This window comes from Microtus pennsylvanicus, chromosome 19, assembly GCF_037038515.1.
Source record: "Microtus pennsylvanicus isolate mMicPen1 chromosome 19, mMicPen1.hap1, whole genome shotgun sequence".
Classification (NCBI taxonomy): domain Eukaryota; kingdom Metazoa; phylum Chordata; class Mammalia; order Rodentia; family Cricetidae; genus Microtus; species Microtus pennsylvanicus.
Window position 1 is genome coordinate 23554244 of NC_134597.1, and position 17436 is coordinate 23571679.

A 17436-nucleotide genomic window follows, 5' to 3' on the forward strand; every position below is an offset into this window, starting at 1 on the left:
GAACGGGCTGGCCTCAAACTCTAGAGATCCTCCTGCCTCTGTCTCCCAAGTGCTGGGATTAAAGACATGCACCACCACTGCCCAGTTAGGGAGAGGGGACTTTTGACTGAGAAAACATCCCACCAGATTGGCCTGTGGGCATTTTCTCATCAAGATTGCTGCGGTGGGCCTGTTCCACTGAGGGCAACACCTCTGCTGGATGGGGGGGGGGGATCCTGGATGGTGAAAAAGCAGGCTGAGCAAACCACGGGCCAGTAAGCAGTGTCCCTGCATGACGTCTGTTTCAGTTCCTGCCCAGGCTTCCCTTCAGCGATGGACTTATACACTGTAAGGTGAAATAAACCCTTTCTTCCTCAGGTTGCTTTCAGTCATGGTGTTTATCACAGCGATGGACAGTTGTGGTTATTTAATAATTAGATAGTTCTTCCATGACACCAACTTGAAGTATTTTTTGGTTAAAAGAAATGGCATAAGTGGAAAAATGGTGTGTGTGTATGTGTGTGTGGTGTGTGTGTCTGTGAGTGTCTGTGTGTGTATATGTGTGTATGTGTGTGTCTGTGTGTATGTGTGTGTGTGGTATGTGTGTCTGTGTGTGTATGTGTGTATATGTGTGTATGTGTATGTCTGTGTGTATGTGTGTGTGGTATGTGTGTCTGTGTGTGTATGTGTATATATGTGTGTGTAGTTTGTGTGTCTGTGTGTATGTGTGTGGTGTGTGTGTCTGTGTGTATATGCGTGTATGTATGTATGTGTGTGTGGTGTATGTGTATGTGTGTGTGGTGTGTATGTCTGTATGTCTGTGTATTGTGTGGTATGGTGTGTGTCTGTGTTTATGTGTGTGTATGTGTGTGTGTGTGTGTGTGTGTGTGTGTGTATTGGGATGGGGGACTGACTCAGTTCCAAAGCAGCAATAGGACAACACAGTCTGAAATATAATTTCCTCCCAGCAGGTCTGGCTGTTCAGGCTTTCAAGTCTTATAAACATAATGAGATTGTGTCTAACTGTGCTGTGGGGAGGTGTGTAGGCTTTGGGCTTTAGATTGGCCAGACTTAAAGTTTAAAAACAAGACTTTTAAATGTTTACCTTGTAGAAAATGCCAAAGTTTTTTTAAGGAACTGCAGAATACAAAAGTCGCCCAAACCTCTCTGATGGCAGTGACTTCCTGTCTAAGACAGTGCCATCTGTCCCCTCGCCTTCCCATGGAAACAAGACTTTGCACATTTGGTAACTTCTTGTTCAAATGCTTAATAGAACTGGCAGGACAGAGATTCGTATATGAAATAGTTCTGAGCCCCAAGATATGTTACCCAGAAAAGCAGCATGGCAGAGTGGAGACAGTTGGGGAGTAGTGGGTGTCAGGATAATGCTTGCTAAGCATCACTGATAAATAGTGGCTTGTTTTTCACATCGCCCCCTCTCAAAGAGCCCCCCTCCCCACCAGGAAGAATAGAGAGCACTTCAGGTCTCTGCATTAGGGATCAGTAGATTACAGCTCATGGCCAGCTCTGGCCTACCACCAGTCTTATATGACCCGTGAACCAAGAAAGGCTTTTACGTCCTTTTTTCTTTTGGTTTTTCAGACAGGCTCTCGTACAGGTATTTCTGGTCTTACACTATGTAGCCCCGGATGACTGTGAACGTTTCGGGTGACGGCACATGATTGTATACACATGATGGTATACACGCATGCCTATGAGGCCAAAGATCGTCAGACTTTTTACATGCCTGCTGCAGATCTAAATTCACGCTTGAACAGCAAGCACTTTACAGACGGAGCCAGTTCCTAGCCCTGACCTTGAACGTCTGATCCTACAGCCTCCTCTGTCCAGTACTGAGATTGGAGACATAGGCTACTATAACCAATTGATGTGATCCAAGGATTGAACCCACAGCCTCATGCCTACTGGGCATGTTTTCTACCTACTGAGCCATATCAAAATCTGGTTTCACAGTTTTAGCTGGTGGGGGCATCCAATGAAGAAAAATATTTTGACAGGAAAATTCTATGGAATTCAAATTTCACTTTCCAGAGCAGTTTTCCTGGAGTACAGCCACGCCCATTCATGTCCATGGGGTGTGGAAGGCTTCTGTGCTCTGTACCAACAAAGCCTTGTATTTACAAGGGATTCAAGACCCTTCAACTCAAAAATATTGACTCTGTCCCCTTCCACGATTTGTGGATCCCAGCTCCTAACATTCCTCTCCGAGGTCCACCCTAACTGGTCTCACTGTACCCTGAGGCGCCTGCGGCTGGAACCCTACTGGCTGACACAGGAAACCCCTCCAGAAAAATGCTATTGGGGGGGACATTTTTCTCTTCAGTATGAGGACTGTAATGGATGGAAGGAAGAAAAGTCGGAGGGGAGCAGGGTGGAGAGGACGAGAGGGCTTTTCAAGCATCTCTTCTAGGAAAGAAGGTGCTGGAACACTCCTAAGTTTAGCTGTTCTAAGAATGCGTGCTTCAATTTTGGTCATTTTTTTTTAACAACAGTACAGTTAGTTTTACTATTTATAAAGAAGACATAAGGATGTGTATTCATAAATAGATAAAATGAACCACGGCTTTTCTGAAGTGAGATTCAATAGCAATCCAAATTTAGCATCCCCCTCATCTACACCTTAGGATTTGTTCAGTTTTTGTGTGTGGGGGGGGGAGTTCTATTTAAACTCTTCGACATTAAGGTTTTGGGTTGGTTTTAGATAGGGTTTCACTACGTAGCCTGGGCTAGATTTAAACTCTTCAGGCTCACTCGGCCTCCCACACGCCAGGAGTCAGCACATCTAACTCCAAACGATGCCTTTAACTCTTTGTGGCAGTGGGTTTTATGGACACTCGGCAAGTATTCCACCACTCCACACGGGACTGAGCACAGGGCTGTGACATCAGTCCCCACGTGGAGTGCAGCAAGAGGCAGATAGACGTGGGCTGTCTCCGTGAGGGTGGGAGGAGCTAAGAGCGTGACGCACGCCAGAAACAAGTGGGAGAGCAGGGGAAGTGCTATAGTTTGACTACAGCATGTGTCCCCACAGGGGTCCTAAGTTAGGAGCTTGATGTCAAGTGTGTCAACACCGAGGTGGTGGGCTAGGCACGGTACCGCGATCCCAGACTCCCAGCACTCAAGGGGCCGAGAAAGGAAGATTGTAAGACAAATGACGGTTTTTGTTTTTGTTTTTTTTAAATTTTAACTTTTTTGAGAATTTCACACATGAGCACACTGTATTTACATCATTTCCACCCCTTCCTCTCTTCTTCCAACATTTTCCTTTGGAGTGAGCACTCACAGTGAAACCTCTCAAAAAAAAAAGAACAAGTCCCCAAGTCCCCAGTGCTCAGGAGGCAGAAGCAGGAGAAACATCCACAGGTTCAAGAGCAACCAGGTTTCCACAGTGAGTCTCAGCCCGCCCAGGGCTAGGAAACCCTGTTTCCAATACAGAGACTGGCAAGGGGGCACTAAGGTAATGGCACTTACCACAAAGTTGCAGACTGAGTTCAATCCCTGTGGGAGAAGGAAAGGACCAACTCCCGTACACTGTCCTGACCTCTGCATTTGCAAACGCTCACACGCAAACACAAATAAATGTTTAAGAAATGAAAAGGAAGCCTAGGCAGTTTGGATGCTCACCTTACTAGACCTGGATGGAGGTGGGTGGTCCTTGGACTTCCCACAGGGCAGGGAACCCTGATTGCTCTTCCGGCTGACGAGGGAGGGGGACTTGATTGGGGGAGGGGGAGGGAAATGGGAGGCAGTGGCAGGGAGGAGGCAGAAACCTTTAATAAATAAATAAATAATAAATAAATAAATAATAAGCAAATAAAAAAAAGAAATGAAAAGGAGGTGGGGCCTCCTAGAAATCAGTTAGATCACTAGTATTAAGGTAGTTCTTCCGAGAGTGGGCCTTTGGCTAGAGATGTCCTTCAGAGCTAGGGCCACAGCTCCATAAAAAAGAAAAGTAAAGTAGAAAGCTCGCCAACTCTTCTCTAGGTGGCCGTGGTGGCACACACTTGTAATCTCAGCACTCGGGAGCAAAGAAAAAACTGGTTTGTCATAAAGAGTGAGTCTAGCCATTATTTCTGTCTCCCTCTTTTCTTACATTCTCTGATGCATTCCTGCCCTGATGCCATCTGCCATTGTGACCTCACAAGTGGCAAACTGAAGGGACTTCTGATCCAGTCTCCAAAACTGTGCTAAATAAATCTTCTGTTACTCCTAACCTTGGGTACCTTATTATAGCAACAGAAGACGACGGCTGTGCCTTCCCGTAACTCAGGCTCAGAGGCCAGTGGACCGAGCAAGGGACAGTCCTTCCCACTGACTCGTGAACCTTGCTCCTTGTCTGTCCGTCATTGCCGCCGCAGCATAGACTCATGGGCCTCAAAGATGTTGCTCACTGTAGAAGTGAGCTAATATGGCACCTGTGTACAGGTGGTTGCTGCAGAAATGTAGGGCAAGTCTAACAGGCAGAGGATCGCTCCAGACAGAGGTCGTACAGTTTGCCAGGCCTTAACCTTCAACAAGGCTTCTGATCAATAGGACATTCAAGGTAGACGTCAGGAGGTGCGATGGTACAACAATCCCCAGGGAGGAATGAGCGTGACTAAAATAAAGTCCGCTGTGCTGGCCAGAGAATGCTAGAAGAACAGACTAAGGGGTTAGGAAAAGCCACGGACGCCAAACCAAAGCACTCTTAGCTCTTTGTAGGAAACGGCCACTGGCAGCTTTTGAAAATGAGTGACTCACAGTTAAATCTCTGCTTGAAAATGTGATGAGTGTCAAAGTCAAAGGGCAGCGGGGTGCCAGGACCACAACAGCCCAGGCAGAGACAGCCCAAGCTGAAACAGGGTAGTGATCTGAGAGGAGGGGCATTGGGCCAAAGACAGGTTTTTCAGGGTGTGATGCAAGGTGCATTTGGGGTTTACTAGGAGTGTGCAGTGCTGTATAGAGACCTGAGAAAGTCAGGGAGGGAACAGGCTGGAGAGTTGAGTATTCTTTTTTAAAAGAATATTTATTTATTTATTATGGGTACAATATTCTGTCTGTGTGTATGTCTGCAGGCCAGAAGAGGGCACCAGACCTCATTACAGATGGTGCCACCATGTGTGTAGAGAGCTGCGTGGAGCCGCACCTTAAAGATGGCACTGGCTTCTGCCTTCCACGATCCCGAAAGTGAGTGCTCTCTGATAAACAACTCCTTATTTGGCTGAGGCCGGACCCTTGCGATCATAGGGTGATAATCACAAGCTGCTTGCGTGAGCGTGGATCAATGAACGGCTCCCACGTGACTATCTAGGGTTGGTAGCCCAGGCCTACTTAAGGGCTGGGAGAGGTTTGCCCGGGGAGGTTGTGGGGGAGAGAGAGATTTCTTAGATTGTCAAAAGTCCTGAATAAAACTGCTTATAAGAAGAGCTCCGGTGTAGCGTCATCCTTGCTGGTCGAGGTGGTCGTGACACATGTGGTTGGTGGGAATTGAACTCAGAACCTTTGGAAGAGCAGGCAATGCTCTTAACCACTGAGCCATCTCTCCAGCCCCTAGTTGAGTATTCTTTAGTGGTTTCTTTCCTTGCCTTTTATATTTCCATTTTACACTGAGCTATTCAGATAATGCAGAGCCCTGCATTTGTGTAAGTATTGCCTCCCTCAGAATAAATATGACCACCATCTGTCTCCTGTGTGTTGTTCTATTGCTGTGAAGAGATACAATGACTGGGGACTTGCTTACAGTTCCAGAGGGCAAGACCATCATGGTGGGCAGCAAGCAGCTAGGCATGGTGCTGGAGCAGTAGCTGAGAGCTCACATCCTATCCACAAGTTGGAGACAGAGTGGAGAGGGCTGGGTCTGGCATGGACTTTTGAAACCTCACAGCCCACCCCCAGTGACACACCTCCTCCAGCGAGGCCATGCCTCCTGATCCTTCCCAAACAGTTCCACCAACTAGGAACCAATCATTCAAATGTACGAGCCCATGGAGGTCATTCTCATCCACACCACACCACCAGCACTCCCAAATATATTTGCTTCTGAAAATCACTTCACTAATCAGTCCAGAGAAAAGCTAGCAAAACTAGCCTTGCTTGAACCTTTCAGGGTTGTACCCTCTTTGCCGTTCATCCTCCTCCTCCTCAACTGGATTTGCAATGCTCTGCCCATGGTACAGGAGGTGACTGCTGCTTGCCACCTAGATCCCAGTTTTGACTTTGTCTCCCCCAGAAAGCCCTCCCAAATCGCTAATCTAAAAGGAATGTACAGAGGCTGAAGGGATGGCCCCTTGGTGAGACATTCGCTTAGCTTAATCGAGTTATTAACCATATGTATGTTTTGCCTGCTTGTATGTCTGTACACCATGTGTCTACTCGGTAATCATGGTGATTCCCTGTAATTAGAGTTACAGACGGTTGTGAACCACCATGGGGTTGATAGGAATCAAACTCCAGTCCTCTGCAAGGGTAACAAGTGCCCTTAACTTCTGAGCCAGCTCTCCAAGCCCCAAAGGTGGATTTTTCTTAAAGATTTATCTTTATTATTTTATGTGTATGTCTTAGTTAGGGTTTCTATTGCCGTGAAGAGACACCATGACCACATTAACTCTTATAAAGGAAAAGCATTTAACTGGCTTTACATTCTCAGAGGATTAGTCCATTATCATCACCGTGTGAAACGAAGGCGTGCAGACAGACACCGTGCTGGAGAAGTGTCCTTCATCTTGACTTGAGGGCAACAGGAAGTGGTCTGTCTCACTGGGCGTGGCTTGAGCATATATGAGCTCAAAGCCTGCCTCCACAGTGACTCACTTCCTCCAAGACTACACCTACTCCAAAAAGGCCACGCCTCCCATTAAGGTCACTCCCTTTGAGTTTATGGGGCCAATACATTCAAACTACCACAGTGTATTAAGGGGCTTTTTGTTTGGCCTGCATATAGATCTGTGCACTAAATGCCTGCCTGCTGCCTATGGGGGTCAGAGAAAGGCACCGGATTCTCTGGGACTGGAAGAACTGGCTGTGGAAACTGCCATGTGGGTGCTGGGAGCCAAACCGGGGTCCTCTGTACCAGCAAGAGCTCTTAACGCCAACTCTCTACACCAATCACCTTACTTGTGGCCAATTTCATTTCACACCCTTCCGCTTTGCTCTGTTCCCCTCTCCCTGCCCCAACATTCAAGAACCTTGCCTCCTGTTGGGTGCTGAATTCCCACAGCAAGCGGGAAGCCAGGCACTTGGCAAATATGCAATAACCACTTGGTGAATTGAATGGAATGGCGAGAGTTATAAAAAGCAAGAATTGTGCCCCAAACGCATTCTGAGAGAAGAGGATGAACTCACAAGGTTAATCCCACCCAGAATATAAGAACCCTGCCCATCTTTCTCTCCTCCAACCTGTACCAGACTTAAAAAAAAAAAGCCGACATTTCTTCTCTTCAACCCTCAGAGACGTTATTCTTGTTTTCCAGGAGAGGTCAAGTTCAGATAATTTCACGAGAGTGGTTTAGCCTGTCCTAGCCTTTCCTTCCCAAAGACAAAACTGCGCATCTTGGTAGCCCGCCTCTTCTCCTCGTGTACTGCCCAATCGCACCACCAGGGACAAAATTATCCCATTATGCGGATAGTTGGAGTTCCGTAGCCATTGCCAACAGCTAGCAAAAGTAAAGCGAAAAGCGAAAGCCCCTGCAGGCAGCAGGGTAAATCGGGACACACACTCAGAGCCCACAGGTGCCCGAAGGCCAGCCAGGCTCCGCCCAGTTGCCGACGCCCCGCCCCGGTGCCCTAGCAACAGGTAAACAGTGCGTGGTGGGCGAGCCCAGGCGCTGGCAGCCGGCTCTCTGGGTGCGGCGCCGCCCTGCGCCTGGAGTCGGGTGAACCGCGCCTTGCGTGCCAGCAGCTCGGTGGCTGGCTGCTTGCTAAGCTCGCCCAGCTCCCCTGAAAGCATCTGCGCCTCCGCACACCGCGAGGGCGCCCAGCTGCGGCCACGGCCGGAGCAGGCGGCAACACGCCGGTGAGAACGAGCGGAGGCCAGGGGAGCGGCAGGAGCGGGCGCGGGGACCTCGACGCCGGGGGCGAGGGGGGGATGGGAGGGGATAGAATGTGGGGGTCTGATCTCGAGACTGGGGACTGGTGTTACTATCACCTGCTGAGATGAGAAAGAAATAGCCGTGGGAATACCCATCCTGGAGTGGGAAAGGTTCGCAAGCGCTCGCCTTAACCGGGGTAGCCTTTGAGGGGAGGGCACCTAGGTCTACTGTCATCACCGCTGGGTATAGTTCAACCGAGCGTGTGTGGGAGGGAGCGGCACGAGAGAGTCTTGCGTTAGTCTGGGTAGTCTGTATCGGCTGGACAGCAGCAGCAGGTTTAGGCTGTACCCTTTTAAAAAGACGGTTTTCGTCCCTTGGTTCTGTGCAGTTACTTTCGCTCTTAGAAGATGCTTTGGGGTGTGGAAAATAGAGGGAGATCAGCAACGAGGTTTGGAACCCCAAAACTAAGTACACGCCAACAGGGACCACCAGGCTGCTCCTAGTTGCAGGGTGGGATACTCCCCCTTGCTGTGGAAAGTAAGGTTGACCCTGGCAGGGAGGGCGGGGAAGAGAGGTGGGAGGTGTCCATGCCACACCTAACCCCACCTTTCCTCACCCCTCCTTTTGCCAGTATTCCTGTTCTTCGGCTCGCATCCTGCAATTGGTGGCCTCCTTCCCAGTCTCTTTTTCCTTTCTAGAACGGCTATGGTTTTGTTATCTCTTTCCACAGCCCTCAGGGGTTCGCTGAGTACTGCACTGTTGAACTTGCCGCTCAGCACCAAAGGGGCCTCAATTTCTGGCGCGTTTATCATATTATCATTTCTGCTGAAGAAAAAGCATGCCCCTTACCAGACCCAGCCAGGTTCTTCCGGAAATTTCCTTGCAACTGCCCTACCTCAGTTACTGATCTTTTTATCTCCTAGACTAGAACTGTCTTCTGCTTCCTCTTGTTCGGTAAGCACCTATAGCCCTTTGCCCCTCACTTGAGGCTTCCTGCCTCTCTCGCTTTCCTTTTAGCCTGCAGTGTGGGAATGTGGTAAGTACGGAGCCCTTCCTCGTAGGTCGGAAACTAGGTACAGTTTTAAGTAAACGTGCTAAGTGTCTCTTGACTTAAATTTCTAGATTTATATAGTCTACTGTTTTTTCCCAGGCCCCGGAAGGTGAAGTAGTAAGACTTACAAACCCCTGGAACCACTTGCTTCTCCCTGCTTTTAGGTGTCCAACTTGTTAGGTTACAGCCCAAGGCCTGAGCTACTTTTCACCTGCTTCCCAGACCTGATTCCTCTCACTGCGTTCCCCACACCACCCTCACCCCATTTGCCTGCGGACAGACACTCTGACCTTGCTTAGCCCCTTCCTCTTTGGGTAGTCTCTTTAACCTCTAAGTCCCAGTGGGCAGTTTGTTCTGCTTCCAGATTCTCTAACCTCTCAGCCTCCTCTCCAGTACCATGGCTTAGTATTTCTGCCTGCCCTGTCGGGAGGCCAGATGCACCTAGGCCCCTCTTTCGCAGCGTGGTTGTTTGATCCATGCCTTTGTGATAAAAGGCGGGCGTCTTTCCCCCTCTCCTCTGTGTCTAGTACAGAGGCAGGAGCACAGGAGGAGTTTGGAGATACTTGTTGAGTGAATGAAGGCCTCTTGCAATTGAGAGCAACGGAAACACTTGTGTGTCCTCTCCACTCTGTGCCTGCATTGCGTCTGTATTCATTCCTTTTCGGGTGCTGTGCAAATACCAGAAAAATGTTTAGTAATTAATCATATTCAGGTTTACACTCCCAGGTTCCTCATAGTGGAGAAGGCAGAGCTTGTGGCCGTGGTCGGACCATAACTGTTCTCATGGTGGCAGGTCCAAAAGCAGAGAGACTATTGCCTACTTCTGCCACCTTCTCCTAAAGGAACAGTCAGAACATGAACCTGTTAGGGACATTTCAGATTTGAACCAACACAGCATGTGGTTGTGATTTATTTATCTGCTCAGCGAATTCTGTTCATCTGTTTGGTGTACCAGACAATGGTTTAGGCTAAGGAATTCAGTGGTAAACTCACAAGCAAACCCTCCGGATTACCATCAACTACTACTAAAATTACTACTAAGTGGTTGCAATGCTTTTAATGAGAAACGTCTGGTGCAGGAAGGTCATTGGCTAATAAAGAAACCGCCTTGGCCCATTTTATAGGTTAGAACATAGGTAGGTGGAGTAAACAGAACAGAATGCTGGGAGGAAGAGGAAGTGAGCTCAGACTCGATAGCTCTGCTCTCTGGAGCAGATGCGATGAAGCTCTGACCCAGGATGGACGTAGGCTAGAATCTTCCCGGTAAGCGCACCTTGGGGTGCTACACACATTAATAGAAATGGGACAAGCAGTGATTAAAAGAATACAGTTTGTGTGTTGTTATTTCGGGGCATAAGCTAGCCAGGTGGCCAGGAGCCGGGCTGTGGGAAGAGGCCCGCAGCTCATACTACAAACGTCCCTCATAAACTCAGATATTGGAATCCATGTTCCCCGTTTGGCAGCGCTGTTTAGGGAGATGGTGCAGCTTCTCTGGGGGAAGTATGTCATTGCGGGAGGGCTTTGAGATTTCACAGCCTCACCTCATTCCCACTTCCCTCTCAGCTCTCTGCCCTGGCGACTGCTATCATTGCCTCCATCACTGTTATGAATCGTTCCTCTGTCAGCTGAAAGTAATCTCGCTCCTCCGTAATTGCTTTTGGTCATGATGTTGTATCACAGCAACAGAAAAGTAATGAATACAGAGGTAAAACTGCCCAAGGAAAGGAGCTTGAAAATGGTACTTCAGAGGCAAAGGCCTCGTGGAGCAGTTAACAGGCAGGTAGACTGTGTGAGTACTCGGAACAAACACCTTGCCTGGGACAGACTCGGGTTCTGTTCTCTTGTTTGTTGATGTATGTGTTGGCATATATGATACAGTAAGGTTGTATGATTGTCCTAGGTATAGGACAGAATGGAGACTGTGTCAGGGAGGTTTCTCTCCTTTGCTGTAGTGGGAACTGAACCCAGGCCACTGTAGATGCTAGGCCGGGGCTGTACTGCTCATACACATATATAGTGTCCCTCGGAGCCTGGCGAGATTTTCGTGAAGAAGTGATATTTGAGTAGCGTCTGAAGGAAGAGATAAAACAAATGATTCCTCTTCGGTTATGTGAAACCTCTAGGCCCTGTAGTATAGGGGAAAACCTACAGAAAAGTCAGGGCCTCTGGAAACAGGAGGAACTTGGCAAGCTTGGGAGCTAGAAAGAAAGCCAGCATAGATGCAGCCAAGTAGCCTTCCTTATGGCGTTTGTGAGGTTTTAAAGTGTGTTCTGAGGCCAAGAGTGGAGCCACAGGGTTTCCTTGAGCCAACTGAAGCCATGGATGGTTGCTGGTGAGATGGCTTAACAGGTAAAGGTGCTTGCGGTATGCTCTCCATATAGAACATATCAAAATTAGCTTTGGGGCTGCCTTTTTATTTATGTATATATTTATTTACTTCTGAGATAGACTCTCACTGTGCAGCCCTAGCTGCCTTGGAACTCTCTACGTAGACCAGGTTGGCCCCAAACTCATAGAAATTCACCCGCCTCTGCCTCCTGAGCACTGGGATTAAGGGCATGCCCTCCAGGCCCAGCTGCGGTGGATTGGTTTACTTAATTACTTTGAGGTTCGTCCATGTAGTTACAACTTTTCTCGTTGCTCAGTAGTGTTCCACTTCATGGTTCTACCAAAATGTGTGGTGTCTGCCGAGGAACCGTTGAGAGTGTTTCGCTTGCAGCTCTAACAAATTAGGCCACTTTGAGAAGTTATGTGCAAGTCTCTAAGTGGACTATGCTTTCGCTTCTTTAGGAGAATGGCTAGGTCAAATGTTGGGGTGGTTTAACTTAAAGAGAAGCTGCCGAAGTATCTTCTAGAGCAGTTCTGACAGCTTCAGTCTCCCCCCTGGTGAATGAGAGTTTCAGTTCCTCCGTTTCCTCGCTTGAGATGGCCAGTCACCTAAGGAGCCGTTCCAGTCGGTGTGTGCTGGGCAGCTTGTAGTTTTCATTGTGTATGTCTATCTAACAATGTTAAATGTCTGTTCATGGCTTATTTCCCGTGTCTCTTTTCCAGAAAAGTGTTAATTTGAGCATTTTGCCCATTTTTATCATGGGTAGCCCTCTTACTATTGTACTTTGAGCATTCTCTATTGTAGAGGTGGGCCCTTATCATATGCTTGATTCCGAATGATTTTCTCCCAGTCTCTGGCTTGGCTTACATTCTTTTGGAAAGCAGACGTCTTACATGTTGATTGTAAGCTTAGCGACTTGTTCTTCATGACATCATTTCTTCTTCTGTTGCTGAGATTGGATGCCATAATGAAGAGAAAGGGTTTACTTTTGGCTTACAGTTCCAAAGGACACAGTCCTCACACTGGGGACGGCCTGGCTACAGGAGTGTGAGGTCAGCTGGGCATCAGGAAACAGAGACTAGCAAGTGAGGCCCAACTGTAAAACCTCAAAATCTGTTCCTCCCCGTCCCAAACAGCCCCACCAGCTGGGAACCAAGTGTCCAAATACACAGACCTATGGGGGTATGTCATAGCCACGCTACAGCACGTGGGTTCTGATGTCATAGCCAAGACATCTTTGCCAGACTGAAGTTCATAAAGGTCTCTAAAAGTTTTATGATTTGAGATTTATTCTGTACTGGGGTCTGTGATCAATTTTGAGGGTTTTTTTGTTTGTTTGGTATGGTTCAAGTATTGATTGGTGTTCTTTGCTTTTGTGTTTTGCTAATGGACCTTCCTTATTCCAGCACCATGTACTGTAGAGAGATAATCGCTATGGTGATGCTGTCCATGGGAACCAGTCCCTCATATATGTGTGCATCGATTGTTCAACTCTTTATTCTGATCCATTGATCTGTTGCTCTGTCTTGACCCCGTGAGCACCAGGTCGTCTGATCCTGTAGCTTTATAATGGCCTTTGAAATAAGGTAATATCAACCCTCCAACTGTGCCCTTCTTCAAAGTCTTTTGCATTTCTATATCAATTTTGGAAATGTCTACAAGAAGATGAGAATTTTGAATTAATACTTATAGCCTTCATCTTACAACCTGTGCAATTTTGTCTGAATTTTGGAATGAATCTTCCAATTTCTTTTTTTTAATTGCATTTATTATTTGTGTGTGGATACGCACACAAGGCAGGACACAGCACACACGGGGAGGTCAGAAGATACCTTACAAGAGTCAGTTCTTTCCTCCTTCCAGGTAAATCCTAGAGACGTAACTCAGCTTGTCTGGCTTGATAACAACTGCCCTTCGCTCCTGAGCCATCTTGCCCACTCTGGTTTGCCAGTTTCTAAAAATGTCAAGTTTAACTGAACGTTGTGGGACACACCTTAATCCCAGCACTTGGGAGGCAGAGGTAGATGGGGTTTGAAGCCAACCCAGTTTATGTGGTGAGACCCTGTCTTAAAAAAGAACAAAACAAAAAACAAGAAAACAAAAGGCTAAAAATGTTAAACTTTGATATGAATTTTAATTCTCAACCTGTCTTAGTTAGGTTTTCTGTTGTTGTGAAGAGACACCATAACCAAAGCAACCCTGTAAAGGAAAACATTTAATTGGGTGGTTTATAGTTTCTGAGGTTCAGACCATTACCATCCTAGCAGGACATGGCAGCACACAGGCAGACATGGCGCTGGAGAAGGAGCTGAGTCTACGTCTTGATCCACGGACAACAGGAAGTGAGCTGTTAACCACACTAAGTGTAGCTTGAGCAAAAGAGACCTCAAAGCCCACCCCCACAGTGACACACTTCCTCCTACAAGGCCACATCTACTCTAACAAAGCTATACCTCCTAATAGTGATACTCCCTTTGGGGGCCATTTTCCTTGAAACCAACACACAGCCCATTTAAAGATTAAGACATGTGTGCGTGCATACGTTACACACACATTATGTTGCAATTTTTTCAGGTGAGCCGCACACCATTGACATTTAAGAATGTATGAAATTATAAAGAGCTATGCAGTGGTGGCACACGCCTTTAATCCCAGCACTTAGGAAGCAGAGACAGGTGGATCTCTGAGTTCAAGGCTAGCCTGGTCTACTACAGAGTGAGTTCCACGACAGCCAGGGCTAACTATACAAAGAAACCCTGTCTTGTAGTTGGGCAACAGATAGATAGAAACACCTACATCACTGTCTCAAAAAAAAAGCTAAATAAATAAACAATGAAATTATTGAAGAGAACCAACATTCAAAACTTTTGTTTGTTTGTTTGTTTCTGAGACAGGGTTTCTCTGTGAAGCCCTGGCTATCCTGGAGATCACTCTGTAGACCAGGCTGGCTTCAAACTCAGAGATTCACCTACCTTTGCCTCTCAAGTGCTGAGATTAAAGGCATGTGCCACCATTGCCTGGCACAAAATCTTAAAGCACTTATTTGAAAGTGTACATCCTATACCTCGTGAAGAGTTTTTTACCGTCAGAATGCAGTCTTCTGGGCTTCGTATTATTTGTTTTCATTTGTGCTTTCTTTTTAAAAAGATTTATTATTTATGTGTCTGTGTGATTGTATGTGCACATGCTTGCAGATACCCTCAGATTCCAGAAGAGGGCGTCAGATTCCATGGAGTGGTAAGCGATTGTGAACCTCATGTGGGTGCTGGGAACTGAACTCGGTCCTCAGGATGAGCAGAAAGTTCTCTTAACCACTGAGCCATCTCTCCAGCACTCCCATTAGTATTTTCTCACTTACATTTCCTGTTTACTCCTGGATATGTCTAGAAATATACTGCATTTCACTGACATAAGTATATTTCAGTCTTTTAAACACACTGTTTTGTTTGCTTATCAGTTCTATGCTAATATTTAGCCATTGCTAAGCCCTGATCGTTTACACATTCTCCCTCCTCCCCTAGCTAGAAGAGACACGTTAGTAATCCTTGCCTGTCCATCTTCTCTCAGTGTGTGAGGTGGTCCCAGGGCACTGGAGTAATGCTCACCCGTCCATCATTTTCTCTGTGTGTGAGGTAGTTTCCTGCTGAAACAGAAAGGTCCCCGTTCCCTTTCCCTAGAAGTTTCTGACCTCTTCAGTTAATCGTACAGAGCATGGGCTCTGAGCTTGGTGACTGTCACTTGGTACCCACCAAGTGCCTTGCTAAGTCCCTGCTATGTCGTTGTGGAGACAGGCATGGTGCCTGTCTACCTTGAAGCACAGTTCTGTGGTGATAAAGATGATGGCAAGAAGCATTTGCTAAGTAAGCGCATGCTTCAGACTCTGAGTCTGCTGTCTTGGATGACATCACACTTAAGCCTCATGACTGCTTAGGTAAAAAGTACTTGCATAACAAGTACCAAAATACGCATTTGTCTCCTGTCTGTATAATTTGTTTTAAATATAATTTTTTGAATGCGACCCTCCGGAAATACGTCGTAAGAATAGTTTGATAAGATAAATCCCCATAGGTCCACTCCTTGGGTCAGAAAGTATCATGAGTTGACCAGATCCATGGTTTCTTCCTTCAGTAGGGTGTAGAGAGAACAGCAGTCCTAGAAAGCAAATCCTAGTCTTTTATTTGGTCTCTGCAGTTTCAGTGTGCATCTCTGAGACATGAGCACATCAAATGCCATGATCAGACCTAACACATAGAGTTCCCTTCTTTCCTCGAAAATGTCTTTTCAAAGCTTATGCAAATAAGAATGGAAGGAAGCGCCACGCTAGAGAGCACCTCGCTAGAGAGCACCACGCTAGAGGGCGCCACGCTAGAGAGCTAGAGAGTGCCTCACCGCGCACCCCGTTGGGTTGGGTTTCTTTAAATGTGAACTGCTTAGGTAGCAGCTGTCACATTTGATTCTCCTGCTCCAGGCAAGCATCTTTTTAAAAGATAGGGATATTTGTACATATTTGTGGGATGCAATACAATAATGTGATATACAGAGACATTAAATCAGACTGATTTTCCAACATTAATCAACCCTGTGTTGGGAACCTTCAGACCCTTCTAGTTATCTTGAACATATAACTTGAACATATGTGGTGGCAGTCTGGATTTTTATTTTATTTATTTATTTATTTATTGCTTTCATCTCCCCTTAAAGTCAGTAATGAAATGTGGAAATTCTTAAGGCGGGGCTTGATGACACGTGCCCTAGATCCTGGCGGTGCTTGGGAGGTAGAGTCAGGCAGATCTCTGTGAGTTTGATCCCATCAAGGTGATGGAAACTAATCCTCTCCCTGTGTTGTATTTGTCTTTGAAAGTCAGGTAAAGGGAAGAAAGGGAAAGGCCGGGCTAAGAGTTCCGGGAAGAAGCAGAAGCAGAAGCCGAAGAAGCCGGAAGTGGACATCCTCAGCCCTGCCGCCATGCTGAACCTCTACTATATCGCCCACAATGTCGCCGACTGCCTGTACCTTCGGGGCTACCCTTGGCCAGGCTCTGCCAAAGGGAGGAAGGGGAAGAGCAAGATTTAAGTGATAGAATCCAACACACATTTTCGTTTCCAAGAACAGAAAGTGGGAGAAAGCATTCAGGACAACTCAATGGCGCAGGCAAAATAGGCTTACTGAAGACTAGTAACTCATAGACGGTGTACTTCTCCATGGGAATAATGGCAGAGAAATGCACGTTTATTGCCACTGCTAAGCCAGGCACTAGGTGGCTTCACTTTTGTTTTTTTTCAGAAGTAATTAGGAAAACCAAACCCAAGTGGAGTTTGTTTAAAGTCTTAAAGGAGGCACTGGCAATGGCAGTGATTTTTATAGTATTATAATCATAGTTCTGGACCTGAATTAAACCTTGTTCTCAGGAGGCAGCTCCAGTTTCTTGAGTCGTTTTCTTTTGTGAGAGGGGTTGTTTAGCGAGGACGGGGCAAAAAGCAAAGGCTGACTTTGTGTGCGCCTTCCTCTTGGGCATTTTTTTCTGCTGTGGTTTGATTTTGGGTTTTTTTTTTTCTTTCAATGCTGGGGATGAACCTGGGGTCTCTACTCAGGAAGAGCTCTGCCGTTAAGTTACCCCAGTCCTTCCCTTTTTTAAACAAAATGGAAAATAAATAATTTGTTTTTATAATTTTCTGCTTAGAAATCTTTCTCAAATTTGAATTGACCACAGACTCCAGGGAGACTAAACTCGCTATAGGTGCTCCAATCCTGCCAGGTCTGCAGGCACCTGACTGAGATGTGGGCGAGGAAAACGGCTCCGGGGATATGGTGCTGGCTGTGAAAACGTGAGGACCTGAGTTTGCTCCCCACAGCCCCGTAAAATTGAGCACGGTGGTACCTGTTTGTGATCCTAGCACTGGGGAGATCCAATGCTAGTGACAGAAGGAACCCTGGGGTTTTCTGGCCAATCAGCTGAATCGATGAGCTCCAGGCTCAGTGAGTGATTCTGGAGGAAGCAGTTGAGGAAGACACCAGTGTAGGCCGGTGGCCTCTCTGCACACTCAGACACAGG

The 17436-nt window shown here is 46.9% G+C and overlaps 1 protein-coding gene across 1 annotated transcript; it reads left to right on the forward strand.

Annotated features, from left to right (window-relative positions):
- Positions 1-5132: 5132 nt before the first annotated feature.
- Smkr1 (small lysine rich protein 1) lies at positions 5133-17052 on the forward strand. Its single transcript, XM_075953981.1, has 4 exons — positions 5133-5166; positions 7780-7990; positions 8930-8960; positions 16248-17052. The coding sequence occupies exons 1-4, from the start codon at positions 5133-5135 to the stop codon at positions 16455-16457; spliced, it is 486 nt and encodes a 161-aa protein (XP_075810096.1). The 3' UTR covers positions 16458-17052.
- Positions 17053-17436: the final 384 nt, after the last annotated feature.